This window comes from Epinephelus fuscoguttatus, linkage group LG4 (assembly GCF_011397635.1).
Source record: "Epinephelus fuscoguttatus linkage group LG4, E.fuscoguttatus.final_Chr_v1".
In the NCBI taxonomy this organism is placed as follows: domain Eukaryota; kingdom Metazoa; phylum Chordata; class Actinopteri; order Perciformes; family Serranidae; genus Epinephelus; species Epinephelus fuscoguttatus.
This window is the reverse complement of record NC_064755.1, coordinates 1,177,477-1,202,818: the sequence shown is the minus strand read 5'-3', so window position 1 is coordinate 1,202,818 and position 25,342 is coordinate 1,177,477. Positions and strand designations below refer to the sequence as shown.

Sequence of the window (25,342 nt, the reverse complement as noted above, 5' to 3'; positions counted from 1 at the left end):
CTTGGCAACAGTCATCGATTCGCGTGTATTCACGTGGACGCGCATTGTAAGACCAGGCGCAGCTACGACCGTTGTCAGTCAGGCTTGGTGCACGCGGTGTAAATTCCAGTCACAACGTCGGACGTAGTTAAGTCCGGCGTAAGAGTTAAGACCTTCTTTTTTACGCCCAGCTGGTGCACTCGGCTCCTGGTCTTTATTAGTAATTTAAATCCGTGACAACCCAGAGTTGAGACCAGGACAGAGAGTTGCAGTCCTATACGCCTCTCTGAGCTTCTGGTTCAGTTACCCAGCCATAGTTTTCATAGTTTTATACAAACAGTGTCTGTCTCCCGACCCCCTAAATTATTTAAATCTAAAATTAAGCAAAGAGGAGTTGTACATTACAACCTCATAAAAATTAAAACCTCTTCTGTGACAGAAAGACAAAACAGGAGAATTAAATGCGGACTGTTAAATATCAGGTCTCTATCGCGCAGTGTTAGTAAACAAATTAATATCGGATAATCATATTGATTTACTCAGTCTCACTGAAACCTGGCTGTGTCCAGATGAATATGTTAGTCTTAATGAGTCCACTCCTCCCAGTCATGATAATACCCACATTCCTCGAGGCAGCGGCCGAGGAGGGGGAGTTGCAGCCATTTTTAACTCTAGTCTGTTAATCAGCCCTAAATCTAAACTAGATTATAATTCATTTGAAAGCCTCGTTCTTAGTCTTTTACATCCGACCTGGAAAACCTCGCAGCCACTTTTATTTGTTATAATGTACCGTGCTCCTGGCCCGTATTCTGAATTTGTATCTGAATTCTCAGAGTTTTTATCCAATTTAGTTCTTAAATCAGATAAAGTTATTATTGTAGGCGATTTTAACATTCATGTCGACGTTAATAATGACTCCCTGGCTACCGCATTTATCTCATTATTAGACTCCATTGGCTTCAGTCAGGGTGTACATGAACTCACTCACTGTTTTAACCATACCCTCGACCTAGTTCTGACGTATGGAATTGAAATTGATAACCTAAAAGTCTTTCCACAGAATCCCTCGCTATCGGGTCATTATCTGATTACTTTTGATTTCTTTTTACTCGATTACACGCCACTCAGCAACAGTTACTATACTAGATGTTTATCAGATAGTGCTGTCGCAAAATTTAAGGAAAAGATTACTCCGTCGTTAAATTCAATACCAAGTCCCTCAGGAACAGAGGTTTCCCGTACCGACTTTGATCATTTTGTCAATAGCGCCGTAGGCTCGCTGCGAACAACACTTGACTCTGTAGCTCCTCTTAAAAAGAAGTTAAAAAAGCAAAGAAAGTTGGCTCCTTGGTATAACTCTCAAACCCCTAAGTTAAAACAAATGTCGCGAAAATTTGAAAGGAAATGGCAATTAACCAAACTGGAAGAATCTCATTTAATCTGGACAGACAGTCTCAAAACTTTTAAGAGGGGCCTCCGCGATGCCAGAGCAAACTATTACTCAACATTAAGACAATAAGAACAACTCCAGGTTTCTTTTCAGCACTGTAGCCAGGCTGACTGAGAGTCAAAGCTCTATTGAGCCTTGTATTCCTTTAGCCCTTAGCAGTAATGATTTTATGAGCTTTTTTAATGACAAAATTCTAACTATTAGAGGCAAAATTCATGACCTCCTGTCCTCAGATAGTACCTATCTAACCTCAAACACAGCTGTAAAACCTAATATATATTTAGATTGCTTCTCCCCAATTTCTCTTCAAGAATTGACCGCAGTGATTTCTTCATTTAAATCATCAACGTGTCTCTTAGACCCCATCCCAACTAGGCTACTTAAGGAGGTCTTTCCTTTAGTTAACACTCATATATTAGATATGATCAATATGTCCTTATTAACAGGCTATGTACCACAGTCTTTTAAGGTAGCTGTAATTAAACCTCTACTAAAAAAGCCCACCCTGGATCCAGAGGTGTTAGCCAACTATAGACCAATATCTAATCTTCCCTTTATGTCAAAGATCCTCGAGAAAGTAGTCGCAGACCAGCTGTGTGATTTTCTCCATGATAATAATTTATTTGAGGAATTTCAGTCAGGATTTAGAGTGCATCATAGCACTGAGACAGCACTAGTTAAAATTACAAATGACCTTCTGATTGCTTCAGACAAAGGACTTGTCTCTGTACTTGTTTTATTAGATCTTAGTGCGGCGTTTGACACAATTGACCATCAAATTCTACTGCAGAGACTGGATCACTTAATTGGCCTAAAAGGTTCTGCACTGAGCTGGTTTAAATCTTATTTATCTGATCATTTTCAGTTTGTTCACGTTCATAATGAATCATCCTTATGTACCAAAGTTTGTTTTGGAGTCCCGCAAGGTTCTGTGCTCGGACCAATCCTGTTTACTCTATATATGCTTCCTTTAGGTAACATCATTAGAAATCACTCTATAAATTTCCATCGTTATGCGGATGATACTCAGTTGTATTTATCGACGAAGCCAGAAGAAAGCAATCAATTAACTAAACTCCATAACTCATTTAAAACAAACCTCACGGACTGCATTTTTTCATCTGCGTAATATTGCGAAAATTAGGCCTATCCTGACCCGAAAAGATGCAGAAAAATTGGTCCACGCTTAAGTTACCTCTAGGCTGGATTACTGTAACTCTCTATTATCAGGTAGCTCTAGTAAGTCCTTAAAAACTCTCCAGCTAATTCAGAATTCAGCAGCACGTGTTCTAACAGGAACTAAGAAACGAGATCATATTTCTCCTGTTTTAGCTTCGCTGCACTAGCTCCCTGTAAAATCCAGAATTGAATTTAAAATCCTACTGTTAACTTATAAAGCTCTAAATAGTCAAGCTCCGTCATATCTTAGAGAGCTCATAGTGCAGATGAAAAAACGCAGTCTGTGAGGTTTGTTTTAAATGAGAATTAAAAGACAAATCTTGATCAAATGTTACTCTGAGGTTTCTTATGGTAGTGCTAGAGGCCAGAGCAATGCCATCTAGAGAAACTCTGTCATCAGATAAAGAGTCTCTGAGTTGTTTGGGGCCAAGAACAATAACTTCAGTTTTGTCTGAATTTAACATCAGGAAATTGGTGCTCATTCAGGTTTTTTTGTCTTTAAGGCAATTATGAAGTTTAGTTCATTGATTACTTTCTTCTGGCTTCATAGATAAATACAACTGTATATCATCTGCATAACAGTGGAAATTTACAGAGTGATTTCTAATGATGTTACCTAAAGGAAGCATATATAGAGTAAATAGGATTGGTCAGAGCACAGAACCTTGCAGAACTCCAAAACAAACTTTGGTACGTAAGGATGATTCATTATGAACGTGAACAAACTGAAAACGATCAGATAAATAAGATTTAAACCAGCTCAGTGCAGAACCTTTTAGGCCAATTAAGTGTTCCAGTCTCCGTAGTAGAATTTGATGGTCAATTGTGTCAAACGCCTAATAAAATAAAACAAGTACAAAAAGTCCTTTGTCTGAAGCAATCAGAAGGTCATTTGTAATTTTAACTAGTGCTGTCTCAGTGCTATGATGCACTCTAATTCCTCAAATAAATTATTATCATAGAGAAAATCACACAGCTGGTGTGTGACTACTTTCTCAAGGATCTTTAAAAGAAAGGGAAGATTAGATATTGGTCTATAGTTGGCTAACACCTCTGGATCCAGGGTGGGCTTTTTTAGGAGGGGTTTAATTACAGCTACCTTAAAAGACTGTGGTACATAGCCTGTTAATAAGGATATATTGATCATATCTAATGAGTGTTAACTAAAGGAAAGACCTCCTTAAGTAGCCTAGTTGGGAATTACAAGTGAAGGATGTAACAACCTTGCTGAGTGAAAAGCAATAGGATAGTTCAAAATGTCATTCGGCTCATAATGCATACCGAAACAAAAGCCCCATGCCAATTGGTTCTATACAAATACATGTATTTTTACACCCCTAGTTAGCACCCTAATAGTAATAGCATCAAATTCCTAGGGTTGTGTTTGCCATGACACTTAATGCTTCTCAGAGTCAAGGATGCTTCCTTGGTAGGATGGGTCCAAGTAAGGTCCTACAGAGGCTAGGTAGCATTAGGTGAACACACATTAGAACATGCGAGCAAGTGCCCAGGTGTGCATCATTGAAGAGGCCTGCCTTCAATTCCAGAAAATTGTGCGCAAAAAACTGTGGGTACGTAATGCCTACTGAGGATACACACTTGCATCCTTGAAAATTCTCTGAAGGAAGGACTCGGTCCTCAGTGGAATCTGAAAACAATCCTTCAGCGGGATTCGATGATGTAGCCTGCTTGAAATTCAACCATTTAAGGGATCCTTGCTTTGAGAAGCACCAGCTGTTCTGGGAGTCTGACATGCTTCTTAACAAAATTACTTCACACTTACTTTATCTTCCACTGCTTGATTATGGTGATGTACTATACATGCATGCACCAGTCACATGTTTACGTTCTCTGGATACTGTGTATCATTGTGCTCTGAGGTTTGTCACTGGATGCAAAAATCTGACCCATCATTTGCACTTTGTACAAAAAAGCTGAATGGTCATTCCTGTCTGTCAGGGATTCACTCATTGGTTGACTTTTATTTATAAGGCTCTACTTGGTATGGTCCCATCCTATCTCGGAATTCACCTTGTTGCCACTGTTTTTAAATCAGATGTTAAACTTCTTTTAATCTATCCCTGATCATTTTATTTTTATTTATTGTACGATTGTTATTTATTTGCATTACTGTTTGTACTATAAAATTCTGCTGCCTCTTGGCCAGGTCGCTTTTTTTTTTTAAAAAAAAGATTCTATATCTCAATAAGCTTTACCTGGTTAAATAAAGGTTAATAATAATAATGTAAAGTTAGAAAGCCTATCAAGTCCAATGGTAGCTGATGAAGATCATGTTTTGTGATGAAAAGCTCCAGAACAGCTTCTTAATACACCTGTAATTGTGTGAAAAAGGCCACACTGTTATTAGGGGCTGGGCAGCCTAAGCTGCCAGGACCCTATTGTTATCCTGCATGTTCTTCTTCTTTCTTCTTCTTCCAAGGAAATCCTACTTCCCATGCGTGAAAAATTACCAAACTTTGCACAAAGGTCCAGTCCCATGCCAGATTGCCTCAGCTGCAAAAACAGGCCAATAGTCCTGATGGTGGCGCTACAGCAAGCCTGTAAAGTTCAAAATTTTGAAAATTCACAACAAATCAACCACATGTGCTACAGATTTACAGCTTTCACCAAAATGTAGCCCCAATACTGAAGAAACTTGTATATTTAAACCTACTGCAAATTATGAAGTCCATCACTTTTTTTTTTTTTTCAAAAACTGTAAAACCTATTAAACCTATCTCCTCCCACAATTTTTGCTCAGTTGACACCAAACTTGCTACAGAGCATCTTCGGACTGTCCTACACAAACGATCCACACAGATTTTTGATTTATCGAAAATTGAGCCTACAGTGCATCAAAATGTTTGACTGTAAACGGTATTGTAAACATATACTTGCAAATTCTTGCTAAATACATTTTCAATGTTCATTAAAAAAATGACAAAATTTGAAGTCATGGTAGATGATGTTTGGAAAATATCAGAATTTTATCTCAAAAAATGATTTTTTTAACAGCATTTTGAATTTCGCTCTCATGCGAACGATTGGAGTCAATGCAAAAATGGCATTTTTAAACATCAGTTTTTCACTTATGGAGCCAATAAATCATTGTTAAAAACAAATTACTGACATCTCCATGCTGTCTAGATGCAATTTGTGTATTTTTGTTTTTTTGTCTAATAACTGAATTTTTGACAGCCGTTTGAAATCTGCCTTTACACACTAACAGCTGCTGTCTTGCACACAGGTGACTGGCTTAGTCAATTTGTGAAGCTACATGTGACATTTCCGTTTGCCAATTAGCTCAGTGAGATAGAGGATGGTTCTTGGTGTTGAAGATTGTGAGTTCAAGCCTCAGCTCGATTTCCATATGAGAAATCTACCCAAACTTTTCATAAAGGTCCAGTCCCATCCAGGCATTTTCGCAGAGAGAAGTACTCTTTATCAACACTTTTCCCTGTTATCTCTTGTCTCTTTTCCCTGTTTATTTGGCTTAGCTACCAGTCAATATGCAGAGTCTATCCAATAGCTGCTTTTACATTTTAAAAATGTTTTCATCTTTGTCACCATGGATAATGTTTAGCTTTAAGCTAGATCAGGCCAGTTTGTTGTTGTTTGAAGGGCATGCCATAAGTATATGATGTAACTTCTATGATGTGATATGCTTTGTTTTCGTGTGTGTGTTGTTCAGAACTGCCTAATTTTACCTAAAATTGCCCAGCCCTGACCATGGATGCGCAGCAACTCTAATTTGATTTTGAGATCAAAACTATTTAGCTTTACTTATTTTTCATTTTCATTTTCTCCTGCCAGCTGCTGTACATTTGTAAAATACATTCTTAAAAAGTTTCAGGGATCTTTACAGTTAACAGATATCATAATAATGAGAGATACCTGTTAGACATTATTTTTCTCTGGAATACCTGCACAGTTAAATGTCCAATTAATGAAATAAAACATAAGATAACGTACAAATGATAATAGACATACACTGAGCTGTCACATAACAACACATTACTGTGTACTCTAGCCATTGCATGCCTCTCCAATTTTTCTTCTCTGGATGTATTTTTTCTCCAGTCGCACTGACAGTAAGTCCATCATGAGGATGAAGAGTGGTCAGATGTTTGCTAAAGAGGACCTGATCAGAGGGAGGAAGTTGCTGCATGATGGAGCACTGCAGCTGAAAACCTCTGCTGGACGACTCAAAGGTCTTCATGCATTAATTGTTTTGTTCTGTAGAGAGAAAATGAAAAAGTTGTAAACCAGTGTCTTCAGTCCAGTCTCTGAAGGCAGACAGGATGTTGCAGTCATCTTTGTTTCTTTCTGTTGCAGATGTTCAGGCCTTGCTCCTGTCTGATGTGTTGGTCTTTCTTCAGGAAAAAGACCAGAAATATGTCTTTGCCTCATTGGTAGGTAGCTCACTGCACAACCTGTTTTGTTGGTTGAGAAATACAATATCTGCTCATTTCATCCATATATGTTCTGACAAAGATCCAATCTGATGTGAAACTCTTTGTCCCCAGGACCATCGCTCTACAGTCATCTCTTTACAGAATCTAATAGTCAGAGAAGTGGCCAATGAGGAGCGAGGTCAGACTTCTTCTTTTCTTTCCTAACACAGCATAACAGCTGAAATACATGGGCCACCTAGGTGGGGCTGAGGGGTTTTTTTACCTGCTACGCAGACTCCGTCTCTCTGTAGTGTGTGGTTGCTGCTAGCTTCACAGTGTGTGTATTGAGTTATTCCAAGTGTCTATATTTAGATAGATAGAAGCTCAGTGGGAAGTTCCTGGCTGTCGCCATCTAAGTAATGCCTGACTCCCTGCTAATCCAAGAATGGGCAGAGAGATGGAGTGTGGGTGGAACTGAGGCGGGCAGAATGAAGCCTGGTTGATGAAACAGGCCCACCTAGTTAGAAGCTACCAAGCTAGCTAAGGCTTAGAAGCTAGGCTATGGGCTACTTTCCTAGAATGTGTAAAACAAGCGTCGTTTTTAATGAAGTCACACATGACAACACAAAAAAATTAAAACAAATGCTTTTAATATTGTCTCTGTTTGTAAACGTTATACTACTTTGCACAGTTCCTTCTGAAATGCAGGCCTAATATGAATGTAATAAAGTTTGGTCGGGAGTGTTTTGACCACTAGAGGTGAGCTTAAAGGTAACTTAACATTAAATCCATTTAATATTAATGAAGAATGTCAACCACACCATTGAGTACAAATACATCAGTTAATCTTTATTTCATGAATCACAATATTTATGACAAGTCCAGTATTCTCTTCTGTAACCTTGTCTTCACTAGGCCTCTGGCTCAGATTTCTACTGAGAAATTACATGCCCAAAAATTATTTCTCTGCAACTACAAGGTCTGTGTGAATAGTTTTGGTATCAAAATAACGGTAACACTTGGGAGATGTACTGCAGAGGTGTAAGCATCCATATAGATGTTACTGGGTCAGATTAAATGAAGAATTAAGACAGAATAAATTAAAGATTTTATCTCCACCCAACAGAACTTTACACTTTCCCTTTGGAAAAGTGTAATTTTTCCCAATATCCCTTTGGAATTCTGCAGTTGCAGCCCCAAACCCCCAGCAAACCATATCTCAACATCTGAATATCAGATGCTCTGAACATCAGATATTGAGATGGAGCCAACATCCAAGAGGCCGTCGACCCAAATTTTGTCCACATTTTATTATACCTGTTGTGCTGTGCTGCAGGCATGCTGTGGCAGACGTGTGGCACCAGGTCTGTGTCCCAGGTATTTTGGCTGTAACATACAGTTCTTAAACTTTAAACAGCTCATGTGGTCAGGCTGGATTTTCAGACAAACTCACCCATGACTGTACTGATAAGAATCAGTGATTTGGGTAAATGCAGACTGAGTTGATGAGAAGCACTACTTCAGGTTTTGTCTCCTGCAGGTCTCTTTCTCATCACAGCTGGTATAGAAAGACCAGAGATGGTGGAGGTGTTGGCCAGCAGCAAGGAGGAGCGCAACACATGGAGGGCCATTATACAAGACACCATGCACTGCATGTGAGGACACACACACACACACACACACACACACACACACACACACACACAGACACACAAGTATTTCAGAGTTCTTTCAGTGAAAGAACCAAATGCCAACATGTTCTATTTACCACTGTTTTTCTGTGTAAACATCAAACACTGTTATCTGAAGCTTTCTACAGACTGTGAGATTTAATCAATCTTATAAGTTTAGTGCAGCTACACTGTGTGACATGGATCTTATAAACTTGGGTATGACATCAAGTTTGATGTATGCAGACTGTGCAATGACAGCGCTTACTGAATCGCAGGCTATGAGGTATGATCCAATAGCTTCCTATACTGACTGCGCAAGGATGCTGCACGGGTTATTACTTCTCCAACTGTGAAGCACAAAAGAGGGTCACTATATACTGTGGAGTGTGTGTGCGTTTGCTAGCTGCTAGGTTGCTCACCTGGCAGCAGTCAGCATATTCATGGCTTAATATCTCTATGTCCACAGGATTAAAATGGAGGTTCTGCCTTTTATAGTATTGGAGCTCCATTGACAAGGGCTTTTTTCATTCACTGTGGACAAGCGTAACTCAGAGTGAACATACTGAACAAATTCAGATCAGTTATTCTGGAACCGAGTTTTCTATCTCAGGGTTTATCAACTCAGAGTTCAGGGTTAGACTCGGAGTTTGTGAAACCTGCTCTCCGAAACAAGGCCATAGGCTCTACCTTTTTGTAAAACCTCAGCCTTCTGTAGAGGTACTCGCCCATAAACATCGCAAACGTGGAAAATAAGAAGTAAAGAAGAAAATCCAGGCAGAGGGCTCTACAGTCTCTGCAGATAAATACACCATCACACACTGAGAGTGGGTCATAAGTGAATGAAGGAATTACTGCTGTATGAGCCCATGCATTGTTTATTAGAAAGATCCTGCTTAGTATACCATTTAAGACATCAGTTTTAAAATTATTAATAACCTGGGTAAATATACTGTAGTGATCAAGGCATGACCTAATTCTGTTGAACTGTTTCTGTTTAACACAGCAACAATGAGTGTACAATCACATGTATAGATGTGACTGTAAAGGTTAGTTAGTTAGTTAGTAATCCTTATTTCAAACATGTAAAAAAAAATAAGTAAATAAACAAACAGAAGAAAACAAAACAAGGAAAGCAAAACAGCATTTGTGACAAGAACAAGCCATTAAATAAAAAAAACAACTAAAAAAAAAACAAAAAAAAAAACCAAAGCAGTTTGGTTGAGTTTACATGTCTGAAAAGGAGTGGGCTGAAGTAAAAACTTATTTAATCCCACCCCTCTTCGTAATTCAATATAAATTGATTATCTAGCTTCCTTATATATATATATATATATATATATATATGTGTGTGTGTGTGTGTGTATATATATATATATATGTATATATATATATATATACAGTACAGGCCAAAAGTTTGGACACACCTTCTCATTCAATGCGTTTTCTTTATTTTCATGACTATTTACATTGTAGATTCTCACTGAAGGCATCAAAACTATGAATGAACACATGTGGAGTTATGTACTGAACAAAAAAAGGTGAAATAACTGAAAACATGTTTTATATTCTAGTTTCTTCAAAATAGCCACCCTTTGCTCTGATTACTGCTTTGCACACTCTTGGCATTCTCTCCATGAGCTTCAAGAGGTAGTCACCTGAAATAGTTTTCCAACAGTCTTGAAGGAGTTCCCAGAGGTGTTTAGCACTTGTTGGCCCCTTTGGCCCCATCTCGATTGGGTTCAGGTCCGGTGACTGTGGAGGCCAGGTCATCTGCCGCAGCACTCCATCACTCTCCTTCTTGGTCAAATAGCCCTTACACAGCCTGGAGGTGTGTTTGGGGTCATTGTCCTGTTGAAAAATAAATGATCGTCCAACTAAACGCAAACCGGATGGGATGGCATGTCGCTGCAGGATGCTGTGGTAGCCATGCTGGTTCAGTGTGCCTTCAATTTTGAATAAATCCCCAACAGTGTCACCAGCAAAACACCCCCACACCATCACACCTTCTCCTCCATGCTTCACAGTGGGAACCAGGCATGTGGAATCCATCCGTTCACCTTTTCTGCGTCTCACAAAGACACGGCAGTTGGAACCAAAGATCTCAAATTTGGACTCATCAGACCAAAGCACAGATTTCCACTGGTCTAATGTCCATTCCTTGTGTTTCTTGGCCCAAACAAATCTCTTCTGTTTGTTGCCTCTCCTTAGCAGTGGTTTCCTAGCAGCTATTTGACCATGAAGGCCTGATTCGCGCAGTCTCCTCTTAACAGTTGCTCTAGAGATGGGTCTGCTGCTAGAACTCTGTGTGGCATTCATCTGGTCTCTGATCTGAGCTGCTGTTAACTTGCGATTTCTGAGGCTGGTGACTCGGATGAACTTATCCTCAGAAGCAGAGGTGACTCTTGGTCTTCCTTTCCTGGGTCGGTCCTCATGTGTGCCAGTTTCGTTGTAGCGCTTGATGGTTTTTGCGACTCCGCTTGGGGACACATTTAAAGTTTTTGCAATTTTCCGGACTGACTGACCTTCATTTCTTAAAGTAATGATGGCCACTCGTTTTTCTTTAGTTAGCTGATTGGTTCTTGCCATAATATGAATTTTAACAGTTGTCCAATAGGGCTGTCGGCTGTGTATTAACCTGACTTCTGCACAACACAACTGATGGTCCCAACCCCATTGATAAAGCAAGAAATTCCACTAATTAACCCTGATAAGGCACACCTGTGAAGTGGAAACCATTTCAGGTGACTACCTCTTGAAGCTCATGGAGAGAATGCCAAGAGTGTGCAACGCAGTAATCAGAGCAAAGGGTGGCTATTTTGAAGAAACTAGAATATAAAACATGTTTTCAGTTATTTCACCTTTTTTTGTTAAGTACATAACTCCACGTGTGTTCATTCATAGTTTTGATGCCTTCAGTGAGAATCTACAATGTAAATAGACATGAAAATAAAGAAAACGCATTGAATGAGAAGGTGTGTCCAAACTTTTGGCCTGTACTGTATGTATATATACTGTCATATTAATTATTATGCTTAACTGGTCTGTTGTGGTGAAAAGGGAGCATAGCCAGAAAGTGAAGCTCTCGATTTACCGGTCGATCTACGTTCGAACCCTCACCTATGGTCATGAGCTCTGGGTCGTGACCGAAAGAACGAGATCGCAAGTACAAGCGGCTGAAATGAGTTTCCTTCGCAGGGTGGCTGGGCTCAGCCTTAGAGATAGGGTGAGGAGCTCAGACATCCAGGAGGGACTCGGAGTAGAGCCGCTGCTCCTCCATATCGAGAGGAGCCAGTTGAGGTGGTTCGGGCATCTGGTAAGGATGCCTCACGGACGACTCCCTTGGGAGGTATTTCGGGCATGTCCAACCGGGAGGAGACCTCGGGGCCGCCCCAGGACACACTGGAGGGATTACATCGCCCGGCTGGCCTGGGAACGCCTTCGGAAGAGCTGACGGAGGTGGCTGGGGAGAGGACTGTCTGGGCTTCTTTGCTGAGGCTGCTGCCCCCGCGACCCAGACCCGGATAAGCGGAGGAGGAGGACGACGACGATGTCGATATATATCAATATTTCTATATATAAATTTACTACCAATACCACGCCCATGATGGAGAAAATCAAAACAAAAACAAAACAGATAGATGGTAAATCAGAAAAGAACAAATAAACTAAACAAATACACAGTAAACACCCAATTATGATCAATCCCCTTTATCCCTGTGCCTCGTGAAAATCAAATTGTTGTACAAACACTCCACTTACAAAAACCTTTCTTGGTTGTGCACACCTTATAATTTTTAAATTAATTAAAAATAATAAACTCCTTAAATTAAAACTCCCTTCTCTTTCAGTGAACAGTCTTTGAATATTATAAGAATAACTTTATTCATCCCCAAGGGGAAATTCAGTTATCTCTCAGCTCATCTATTATATGTCAAAGAATTATAAAGCCTGGTGGCTGTTGGTATATAGGATCTTCTGTATCGCTCTGTCCTGCATCGAAGAGAGAGGAGCCGCCCACCACAGTTTTTTTTGGTCCATCAAGGTGTTGTGGAGTGGATGATCTGGGTTGTTCATGATGGCCTCGGCCATCTTCAGTGTGCATCTCTCCACCACCTCCTCCAGCTCTTTTGACTAGTTTGTCCAGTCGCCTTGCATCTTTGTGTCTGATGCTTCCTCCCCAGCAGACTGCAGCAAAACGACACACTTGCCACCACAGACTGATAAAACATCTGCAGCATCTTACTACAGATGTCGAGAGATCTGAGCTTCCTCAAGAAAAGGAGGCGGCTCTGCCCCTTTTTGTAGAGAGCATCCGTGTTTAGGGACGAGTCCAACTTATTATACAGGTGTACACCTAGATACTTATAGCTTGGCACCTTGATGTCCACCCCACAGGTATTCACTGGCTGAAGAGGGGGGTATTATGTGGCAGTTGATTATTTTTTGCTGTGAATAATATTTGTGACGTTTGAAAGTCCACCAGATCTGCAAATTTGAGTATTTCTGACTGTAAGAATAATGGTTCTGCAGTATCAGTTCTGATCATTAAAGTGAGTGAGGAAAATGTCAAATTAAAAAGCAGGAATGATGGCCAAAACTACAAAAATAAGAGGCTTTCAGTAATAAAAACAAAACAGTGACACTGACTGAATTGTTTCACATGTGTGAAGAAGAAACCCAAGTGGACCGAGAGCTTACAGTGAACTCTTCCAAGATGTTATTTCAGGGACTGTACAAATGCCGCATTTTTGCGCCTTCAAATACTGTATGTTGTTTTTTAATGTAGATGCGCGGCAGGTGCTCTCAAACACCAGAGTGACACCATGGTGTGCACGCGTTCCCAAGCGCCTCTTTTTCAGGGTGCGACGGCTACACCCTGAGATAAACAGAGTTCAACTTTTGGAACGCAGCAGTGTGCACTGCATGTCATGCAACAAGGAATAACCAATTGCAGCCGACAGCTATCTTTCCTTCTTTTGTAAATATCAGTCTGTGGTAAATATGGAGAAGTTAATCATTTTAGCGCAAGGCTATCCAGAGTTTAACATCTGTCCCACAATAGGCCTACACACAAACAGCATTTGGAAGAAGATTAGCTCTGCACTCAGGATGTCAGGTAAATAGGCTATGATACGGTGCTTGTTAAGGATATATAGGAGCAATACCTTTAGAAAATGTTTGCACTTGTAATGAATTTAGGGGCACCACCCTCCTGTGGAGGGAAGCGACTCATCAAATTAATAACTCCGAAAACCAATTATTAATTCGTCAGTACACTTTTCAATAATGAATCAATATCAATATCTGGCTTATGAATTCTCTATACAGTAATCTTATTTCCTGCTCAAAAGAAATATTCACAGACAACGACTTGGCGATAAATGAAGATTTATTTAGGGCTAAATGTTTAAAAACTGAGTAAATGAATATGACATCTATTGCACGTCTGTCCGTTCTGGAAGAGGGATCCCTCCTCAGTTGCTCTTCCTGAGGTTTCTACCATTTTTCCCCCTGTTAAAGGTTTTTTGGGGGGGAGTTTTTCCTTATCCGCTGCGAGGGTCCAAAGGACAGAGGGATGTCGTATGCTGTAAAGCCCTGTGAGGCAAATTGGGATTTGTGATATTGGGCTTTATAAATAAAATTGATTGATTGAATAGTAAATGAGGATGATATGAAATGACACAGAATCAACAGTATGTATAAAGGGATTAAGACAAGAGGTAACACTTTAGTCAGTTATTTAGTTTGGCGATAGTGAGAGAGAATATGTGACTATAGATAAATTGAGGACACATTTACCTAACGAAACCTAAATTAAGATCAGAATAACTGAGTCTCCTATTCGACATCAACTCTTATCACAACACAGCGGCTGCATCAGATGAGGGAAATTCTTTGCCTACTTTATTAGCAGCGTTGAATCAGGCGGACATTTCTCCAAGGACCCCCGGACTGTCACTTTGCAGACTTTCCCGGACTTCCCAGCAGAATGAAATCAGCTGGAACACAGTGGTGGAGGAACGGTTGAGCCTGACTGTGACATCCTTCAGGTGGCCCTCAAACGTCGGTTCTCTTAGGCTGCAGAAAGTCCCTTGGTTTGGCAAAAGAACCACTGCGGCAAGTGGCTGGCAGCCGCTGGATCCGATGAATCTTTGATGGAGTTGCAGGTCGAACAGTAGCTCATTTATTTAGCTGTGGCTACACGCTTATAATAAAGTTGAAACAATCTCGTCAGCCGTTCAATTTTATTATCAAAGTTATTGCGGCTGGTATCGTCGCTTCAGGTATAATGTTACTGAAGGCACAGACAGAATGAAAGAAAGAAAAAAGTAAAAGTAAAATAAAGTAAAGGAACAATGTAAAGAGTAAAGAAAGTAACAGGAAGGAATGAAAGTAAGTAAAAGTAAAAAGAAAAAGTGCAGAGATACGCCGAGCTCAATAGTTTTATCTGACCAGCCTGAGTGGGCGTGTTTGAGGCAAGGCGGGTCTCTTAGTTTAGACATTACTTTATTTCGGAGGAAGCTTAATGAACTTTAATGAAACTTTATTTTGTGAGATTATTTACCTTAACATGTTATGGGCGATAGATACTCTTCCCATTATGGTCAAAATTGGCTCTTAACATCAAATTAAATTTAATATGATTATTATAGGATATCAGCGGAACACAAGTATAAATATTTCATGCACAAACACTACAAACTAGTCTGCAATTGCATCAACAACAACATAACTTTCTCATACTACGACCTACAAGAGTGGGGAAAAAAAAACATTCAACCAGCAAACAAGGATTATGCACAGTTACAATGTTAGAACATGAATAAAATGTATAGGTTTACTTTCAAGAGACATTTCAAGGTTACAAAAGAAACTTGGTCTCTGCTCAGGTATGCATACTGAGTTTATGACTCCCATCTGGATTTCTTATCTGATCATCACCCGGGTGCGAGTCAGGTGGGGCTTGGGTAGCATCCATGGATGTGACAAATGGGAGAAGATGTGTTGAATTTAAAAACATAGTTAATGACCCCAGGTCTGGCAGTTAATCTGGCTGTGTTGTCAAACGCTGGATTTTTTTCAGGATGTTAATCAGAAACTTCAGATCTGGTCTAGTTGATGCCAGGATGACTGGTGAAAGACTTCCTTAAGAATGAGGTGAAACAGCCTAAGCAATAAATATTTGACCCTCAGAGTGGCCCATCTCACCCCTGTCTGTTTACTTTAGGTTCAGAAGTTCAGAAGGCTATTGTTCCTACAGTTGTTTAGCAACCTCAGACACAATCTGCTGCTGCGTTCTCAAAAGCTGGCCCTTTAAAGTGTCAGATTCTCCTAGCAGATACTCAGCTCTGATATGTGGCACTGAAGCAATTCAGAAGTACTTTAAATGTCACAGGCCAACAGGTGTGTTTTACAAGGAGGTCCTCAGTTTGTTTGGATGGAGAATCAAACTTGTTGGATAATATTTGAACTTCACACTAAGGCTGTATTTGCATGTTGACAGGGAGAAAGATGAGGACGAGGGAGTTCCCAGTGAGACAGAAGAAGACAGGAAGCAGCAGGAGAACAAAGCAAAGGAGATCCGAGGTGCATGCCCACACAGAGTATTATTATCCACTTTTCTGTTCTAATCGTTCAGTGTCCTTGCATTAATTTGTGTTTTATTCCAGAGCTTCTACGGAGGAAAGATGAGCAGATCATCTCTTTACTGGAGGAGAAGGTCCACATCTTTAGAGATCTGAGTGACTGGAATCCCCCCCCTGATGATCCAAATCCACCCGTCAGGGAGCAGATGTTATTCATGGCCACACCTGATGATATCACAAAGGGGGAGCCAATTATAAAGGATGCCCTCAGGGAGGGTGAGCAGGGTTCAGAGGTTATGTCATGATGAAATGTTAATATTGTGTCTAGTGTTGCGTTGTTCGCGAACGAATCGTTCAAAAGAACGAATCTGTTGAGTGAACGTACTGAACTGAATCACTTCCGGGACTGATTCGTTCATTTCTCAGTTCAGTTGAGCTCAGCTGTGAGCGTGCAGGCCGGAAGTGGAACTGCTGATTCGGTCTGTGCAAACGATGAATCACTCACGAGGCAGTCAGGGTGCAGGGAGGGACTGCCCACCGCCTGTATCACTCGGTGAATGAATCACTCGGTGAACGATGTAACCTTGATCCCTAATTCAAATCATTTCTACTCAGCGATACACTTTCATAGGGACTGTTTTTTCCAAGCTAACGGCTAATGTAGCCAGGAGTCAAGCCACATGAACACAATCACACACCTTCCTATTGTTTTGGGTCCATGTCATTGGTCCGACCTCCCATTAGTTCGACCAGTCCGACCTGTTCGTAGTAATGGGAGGTCGAACTGATGGGAGGTCCCATAAGTCCGACTGTCCATTCTGACCGTTCACCTCCTTTCGGCCATGGGAGTGAAAGGCATGCACCGTATCTACAGGCTGTTACATATTATGCAACCAGCAATCTGATCTATTGAGAGTTTATACTGTAGTGAGGCATAGCCTAATTCCCGACAGCAAGATTGGTTTTTAAAATAATAAAAAGTCAGTTAACCCTCAGAACTCAGAGCGGCAGCTTTCATATTTTGCAGAATATCTCTAAAACCACGCAACGGAACTTCATGGGTTAAATTGTGTTCAGTAGCTTACCTGTTGGTTGTTCAAAGCTGAGCTCGGGGCAATTATAACCTTTCCAGAAAGTTTTTAATCCTGATTTGACTGGATGGCTCCTATTGGGCTCTCTCGAGAGTGTGTAACGCTGTCCTTGGTGCTGAACAGAAAATCAGTGCAGTAGAAAACAGAAGAAGCCCGCAGGGCTGGGCCGGGCCGTTTTTTTATAAATACGTCGGGCTCAGGCTCATTGACTCTAAGTTACATTGTAACTAAGCAGCATCCTGCGCAGCAGTATTTTCATTCAGGCATGGCTCACTCTATGCAGCATGTGTGATGTGTGTTTCTGTGTGTTTCTGAGAGCGCTTTCTCTCAGAAATTCTCACTTTTTCGCTCTCTCAGAGCGAGAGAGAGAGAGAGAGAGAGAGAGAGAGAGAGAGAGAGCGGCTGCGCGCCTCAATGAAAGCGCATGACAGGAAGATAATAAGACAAAATAAGATAAGAAACTTTATTGTCATTGCACAGCAGATACAACGAAACTTCGTTTGGCAGCAATCTCTTGTCTTGTAGCAGCTACAATGTCGAGCATAAAAGACAAGAGAGAGAGGTAGAAACAAACAGCCAAAGTGTGTCTGTGTGTGTTATGTTCAGGTGTTGTCACGTAAATAACAGTGCCCAAGCAATAAACAGGACAAACAATAGGATTTTATTTATTTTTACACTACATTTTCACTGAAAGCTGACTGAATCCGACCCGAGCCCGAATACAATTTATAGCTACATTTTTGACCAAACCCGGCCCGGCCCGTCGGGTACCATCGGGCTCAGATGGCCACTCTCTAGTGTGTGTATGTGTCCCCTATTGGGGCCTATCTGAATTTCTGTCTTTGAGAGATATTATTTTGTAATATAACTGAATTTTCTATCTATACATATAAATTTTAAATATATTAAAATTATAAGGCATCTTTGAGTAAACTGCGAGTATCATTTAAGTAGGCTATGTCGTGGCCGGCCGAGTGTCCTCATTTTTTGGAAATCAAAATATGGTCACCCTATGCTGCGTAGTAATTTAAACTCATTCGTTTTTGGGATTTGAGTAAGCATGTATAGTTACAGCCCACACTGTAATAAGGTACTGTAATGCTGTCTTTTTAAAAAAGAAAAAAGAAGTTTAACGTTAATTTAAACTCATTTTTATGGCTCAGATGTTGTTATACCGTAATTTTATTTCCTGAAGAGGTTGTTTGGAAAATTGCAATCTGAAAAGTAACCAAAGCTGCTTAAGAGGTTATTGTGTTTTGAATGTGTTTCAAAATAAAAATAAAGGGAAACAGTGTAGGAATAACTTGTATAACATTTTTATTAACAAATAGTAATATAAAACCTTGTTTTCCCTGTTTGAGACCTTAAAAAATAGACTGTGACTTATATGCCAGTGAGATTTATATTCCGAGTTTTACGGTAATAAATAAATCTGTATAAAATAAATAAAAATAAAAATACTATACATAATTTAAAAGAAATGTGCAAATGTGCAAGTGTGCAAGAAGAAGAGCAGTTATTGCATTGGCCACATTATTGCAGATTATGGTGCTTGCAGCAGTCTTTTCACAGCCATGGGATAGAAGCTGTTTTTGAGTGTTGGTGCGAATTCGTATGACTCTGAGCCTGCCGGATGGGATGCTGGTGAACAGAGAGTGTCCTGGGTGTGTGGGCTCGTTCCTGATGTTCGTGGCCCGTCGGAGGAGACGGCTCGAGTAGATCTCATGCAGGCGTGGGAGTGGGGAGCCGACAGTCCACTCAGCCGTCTTGATGACCCGCTGCAGCTGTTTCCTCTCTGCTGTGGTGCAGTTGCCGTACCATACCATGCATCCATAAGTCAAGACACTCTCTGTTGTGCATTGATAAAAGTTCTTCAGCAGAGGTGGAGGGAGTCTGTTCCTCATCAGCGTTCTGAGGAAGAAGAGACGCTACTGGCTTTTTTAATGATGTGGGTGGTGTTCACAGAAAAAAGTAGCCTAATTAATTGATAATAATAATAATTTATGTCGGACTCGGTCTGGGCTCACTGACCCCAAGTTACATTGTAACTAAGCAGCATCCTGCGCAGCGTAGGCATATCCAACCTGTTGCAACAGAAATACGTGAAATGACCACGACCTCTTAACACCGCATTCCGTGGTGGCAGCACGTAATGGGTTGAAATTATGTGCCGGTACCACAGAAACAATGCCAATGTAAAGTCAATTAGAATTCTTTTTCGTGGTGGACACACAGATTCTCTGATTCAACAACGTCACGTCAACCTCGTTTTCCTCAATGATATCTTTAACATTCCTGTATACACACAAAAACACGGAAGTGTCCTTGATAACTCAACAATATGACAGGTTAATGTCAAGGCCATAAAATAAAATAAATGTATTTTGCCAGCTTTTGATAGCGTAGGGCTGTAAGAGCATTGAGCTGTGCCCCATCCGCCCACAGCTCAATGCTCTTACAGCTCAATGCTGTAAGAGCATTGAGCTCAATGCTGTAAGAGCATTGAGCTGTGGGCGGATGGGGCACGTTCCACTACTGTTTTGTGGCTACTGTCTGCCGTGTGTGGGCTTCATTCCATTTGAGATTGCCGTCCGTCTGCCGTAACCGAATCCAAATGCCACTCATAAATAAATAAATAAGAAAAAAAAAATAAGGCTGAGCACGGAAGAACCAGAGGATGCACCATCTCATGGAGGGAGGCGGCCGCCGCGGCAACCCGGCCACCCTCCACCCCACTAGGGGAGAGCGGACCCCAAGCCAGCACCACAGAACCAGCACCCGCCAACACAGTTTTTTTTTAAAGATATTTTTTGGGCTTTTAGCCTTTAATGGATAGGATAGACAAGTGTGAAGGGGGGAGAGAGGGGGGGTGTGACATGCATCAAAGGGCCACAGGCTGGAGTCGAAGCCGGGCCGCTGCAGCAACAGCCTTATACATGGGGCGCCTGCTCTACCACTAAGCCACCAGCGCCCCGCCAACACAAAATTTTAATGCAATTTTAATATTATTTTTGCTTATTTCATAATTGTTATTATTGGTTTTACTTTTTAGTAGTATTGTCTGAGGATGACTCATGTTAGTAACTATCTACAGTAAAAAAGAAAAAAAACAAGCAAAAAAACAAACAAAATTCATTTTATACACTGGGCCTTCAAAGTGCTCTCTGAAACTACACCTGGCATGGCTTGTGTCCAAAAAATGAAAAAATCAAAACTTTGTCGTAGAGCTAAACCAAATACATCATTGGAAAGGTCTCAACCTAGAGAGTAAAATATGTCAGTATGAAGATTCTACATGGCTCCTGCTTTCAGCCTATCACCTTTGAACCTTGACTTCAGTGCATGTTTGAGGGCTTATACATCAGCAACTAAAGGGGATACAGACATGGGACCAACTGTTATAGAGAGCTCTTGACCTCAACTATCGTGAGTGTAGTCAACAACTGGGGGTGCTGTCAGATATGGGTAAAATATGGATAAAATTAATTTTCACCCATTTAGAAATGGGTGAAAGTGTGTTTACCACCCCCTTAAAGTCCACAGTGTACTCTCAATTCAGTATTTACAACTTCCAAATCTAGAAAAAACAATTTTATTTTTTTTAAAAACTACAATTCCCTGGGACCGCGCCATGCAGTTTGATACATATCAGCAGCATAGTTGTAGTTCTTCTGATTTGCAAAGTAGGGTTCTAAATAGGGTTGTACAAAGATATATCTACCCAGTTTATCTAATATCTGGTAAAGCCGAACTAGTTATTACACTGCACCAAGATGAACTATGTTAAGAAAAAGTAAAGATGTCGGCTAATTTTCGATATTTTAGCTAATACGCTAGAAACAGCGTTTTTAGGACGGTAGGTTTGTTTGCGACTTGTAAAATAGAGTTGTAAAATAGAGTTGTAAAAAGATAGATCTACTGAATATCTAGTAAAGCCGAACCGGTAATGACACTGCACCTAGATGAACTACGTTAAGAAAAAAAGCAAGGATGTTGGTTAATTTCAGATATTTTAGATAGTACTGTAAAACGGCGTTTTTGGGACGGTAGGTTTTTTACGGCTTGTTGTAAGACGCAAAAAGATACATCTACTGAATATATCAAATGTCTAGTAAAGCCGAACTAGTAATGACACTGCACCTAGATGAACTATGTTAAGTAAAAAGTAAGGGTGATGGTTAATTTCAGATATTTTAGCTAGTACTGTAGAAACAGCGTTTTTGGGACTGAATATTTGAATAGGCCTATATCAAATATCTAGCAGGCTACAGCCGAACTATCATGTTATTATTATTATTATTATTATTATTATTGGTGGGTAATTATAACAGAAGAATATATTTGCCGTTTTAATATCAAGAACACTTTTTGTGTGTATACAGGACGTTGTTGAATCAGGGAATTCGTGTGTACATCATGACAGTGGATCCTAATTGACTTTATATTGGCATTGTTTCTGTGGTACCGGCACGTAATTTCAACCCATTACTGCCACCACGGAATGCGGTGTTAAGAGGTCGTGGTCATTTCACGTATTTCTGTGAGATCAGGTTGGGCATATCTCATTCTCTCCAGCATGTGTGTGTTCTTGTGTGTCTGTTTATCAGAGCGAAAGAAAGAGCGATAGAGAGAGAGCAGCTGCGCGCATCAATGAAAGCACTTGGCAGAAAGTTATTAATCAATAATAAGTCGCGCTCGGCCGGTGCAGGGCTCTACTCGAGAGTGTGTAGCGCTGTCCTTGGTACAGAAAATCAGCGCAGTAGAAAACAGAAGAAGCCTGGAGGGGGTGTGTAGGCGAAGACGGATCGAACTAACGGGACCTCCTATTGGTTCGACTTCCTATTGGTCCGACCTAGTCAGACAGATGGGAGGTTGAACCAATGGGAGGTCGGACCAATGGGAGCCTCTAAGGTCCGACCTACGACCTAGTTGGACTTATGGGAGGTCGAATCAATGGGAGGTCGGACCAATGGGCAGTTCCCATTGTTTTAACAGACTTAGTTTCCAGATAAACAAACTTAAAATGTTAGGCTGACCAGTAATGAGACTCACCAGTACAGGGCATACGCAGCGGCAGCTCAACCGTGTATCAGTTCAGTGAGTCGGACTATGCAGTACGCAGTCAGGGCTCCTCCCTCCAAGCACTGAACGATTCAGTGAACAAATCTTTTGAACAAATATTTTTAATGAACTGATTCTAGTGATTCAGTAACATCTAAAGAACTGCTTTGCCCATCACTAATTGTGTCTAATATTTTCCCTCTCTGTTCAGTGGAGACCCTGCATGCTTTAGTCAACTGTGCTGTTGGTGGAGCAGACTGCAGTATTCCAGCTGGCCTGACAGGGGGCAGTGTAGGACCAGTCTCTCTGCCCAGGAGAGCTGAGACATTTGGAGGCTTTGACAGTCATCAGATGAGCAGCAAGAGTAAGAGCCATTCACTCATGCACAGGGATACATGTGTAAAAAAGTAAAGCTCAGGTGTCTTTTGGTCAGCAGCTATGTAAATTTCAGTCTTTTTTTCGTTGGTGCTCTGCCTGACAGAGCAACAGCAGGTTTACCATAGGCAGTTTTGATTCATTGCTGATTGTTTCAGTTTCCTTTGAGGAATAATTTTATCTTGCCAACAGGAGCAGGTTTATCCCACATGTTGATGATCACCTGCTGTGACAAAAACCTGATTCACTTCTAAGCCCCATCCAGTGTTTTCACTCTTCTTTTCTTTTCTGTCCTCAGATGGAGAGAAGGAAGAGGGGGATGATTTGCTAGACCTCCGCAGGACTGAGTCAGACAGCGTGTTGAAGAAGGTGTGTGTGTTGTCTTCATTTTTCCATACTGCATTATTTATGGATGCACTTTATCCCTGCATCTCTTCTGAAAAACGAATGTCACAGAGTGTACCTGATAAACAAAGCCAGTGGTTAATCCCTGCAGTTCACATCAGTGAAATATCTGCTGAACCGTGAAACTCTGAACACACTCACAGTTTACCTAATCTTATTCACCCCTGTTGCTTTTCTTTTTATTTGTTTTTTAATGAAGAAATTCCTACAGATTTACGCAGTCAGTATGTTAACTGTTGAGAGAAATAATTTGTTAAACAAGGAACTCATAGTTTTATTACTGTTTGCATCAATATTATTATCTGGAAGACACAGCTTAGATTTATATTGTTATAGACTGTGTCAAAGTGATGACCTAAATAACTCGTAAGTGAGCTGAGGTGGAAAGTAACTAAGTACCTTTATTCAAATATTGTATTTTAGCAGAGTTTTGAGGTGGCTTTACTTGAGCATTTCTTTCTTCTGCTACTATATACTTAGGCACTTAATTTATTTAATACCTGTAGTTACTACTTACTTTGCAGATTTAGATTAATAATACAAACCACAAAATGTATTTCCTGCAGAAAATGCATGTGAATGCTGTAATTTAAAGTAAATTGCAAAGCACTGCTGAAAAAGCAGAAATATGAAATGAATTGCCAGAAAAATGTTAAATCCCAAATGCACTCCACCACTAAAACCTGGAAATAGAAATGTTAAACAGGCAAAGTTGAGCTGATCTGATTTACACAAAGAATCTAAGAGTTGAGAGATGTTCCCAGAAAAGCAAGAAGCTGAACTGTAATACTGCCACGGATGGAAGGTGAAATTAACTAATTTAAAGGTTGAACAATGAAATTCTTTGTACTTACAAAGCTTAAAATGTAGGAAAAGTTACAAATATTTTACATTTACCCATTTGAATGGTTTCCGCAGCTGAAACAATGCAGGAATAGTAGTTGGTTGCAAAATGCACTGGAGAAGTACTTTGTGTCCTATCTAAAGCTTAAATAAAGTCTGAAATTCTACTTCTCGTAATACTTTTATCTACAAAATGGAGTAGACTGAAAATTTAAGGATACCAGATCAAACCAAAATCTATAAATTTGAAAAAGCTTTATATTTGATGTTTGTCCATTTAGGGACTTTTATTTTGAAATTCTGCCTTGTTCAGGGTCCCACCGTAAACTCCTGTTACCATCTGGGGGGTTTTATTTTGAAAATCCACCTTTGTTCAAGCCCTCCAGTAAAATCCTGTTACTATCTGATCACTTTTATTTTTAAAACCCAGCATTGTCCAGGGGCTCTGCTACCATCAGGGGCCTTTTTTTTTTTTTTTTTTTTTTTTTTTTGAAAATCCACCTTTGTTTAAGCCGGGTCTGGAGACATTATGTTTTTTTGGGTTGTCCGTCCATCCGTATCCCATTCTCATACACGTGATACGTCAGGAACACATTTTTTTCAAATTTGGCACAGACGTCCACTTCTTGTGAACATCGTACATCAAGAGCACATTGAGGGAATTTTTCAAATTTTGTTCACTTTGAGTCAAGGATGAACTGATTAGAATTTGGTGGTCAAAGGTCAAGGTCATTGTGACCTAACAAAACATGATTTTGGCCATAATTCAAGAACTCATACAATAATTATGTTAGTATTCAAAGGGTCAAAGGTCAACTTCACCGTGACATCATAATGCTCTGCAAAAACACTTTTCTGGCCATTTTTATGGTCGGGCTTGAACAGTAGGTTAGCAAGCCTGATTTTTTTGGACACAGTCAAAGCTCTCCCCTGGCTAAGCCTGAGGTAAGAGCGTTATTGCTATGGCAACACTGCTTTTCTCTGACAGGAGGCTCAGTGGGCCCACTAAGCCAGAGCCTCTGTGTGAAGTCACTGTTGATAAATTTGCATTTCTTGCCAAAGGGCTAATGTCAGTAACAGAGCCCCAAAAGTCCTAACAAAAGGAAAAACTGAAGGAATCGCCTACAACATTCACTTTGAAGTTGTCCCAAAAAAAGAAACCATCATGATACATTTCAAATGATTTTTTTTTTTTTACCCTCAGTTTATTTACAGTACAGGACTTAATCTCTGTGGGAAAAAACAACAGCATGTTGTTCCTGCTTGCTGGGTGGTGTAGGGGGGGCTGTCACGTGTCCAGGCCCAG

General features: G+C 40.4%; 1 protein-coding gene across 4 annotated transcripts in view; it reads left to right on the top strand.

Annotated features, from left to right (window-relative positions):
- The window catches only part of akap13 (A-kinase anchoring protein 13), a 207,115-nt gene that overhangs the window by 139,269 nt on the left and 42,504 nt on the right, over nucleotides 1-25,342 (top strand). For all 4 annotated transcript variants that reach the window (XM_049574388.1, XM_049574389.1, XM_049574390.1 and 1 more), the window contains 8 exons: nucleotides 6,689-6,819; nucleotides 6,944-7,020; nucleotides 7,135-7,201; nucleotides 8,543-8,657; nucleotides 16,180-16,262; nucleotides 16,346-16,537; nucleotides 22,625-22,777; nucleotides 23,087-23,157. In XM_049574388.1, the coding sequence (XP_049430345.1) occupies nucleotides 6,689-6,819; nucleotides 6,944-7,020; nucleotides 7,135-7,201; nucleotides 8,543-8,657; nucleotides 16,180-16,262; nucleotides 16,346-16,537; nucleotides 22,625-22,777; nucleotides 23,087-23,157 (889 nt within the window). The remainder of the gene's footprint in view (nucleotides 1-6,688; nucleotides 6,820-6,943; nucleotides 7,021-7,134; nucleotides 7,202-8,542; nucleotides 8,658-16,179; nucleotides 16,263-16,345; nucleotides 16,538-22,624; nucleotides 22,778-23,086; nucleotides 23,158-25,342) is intronic.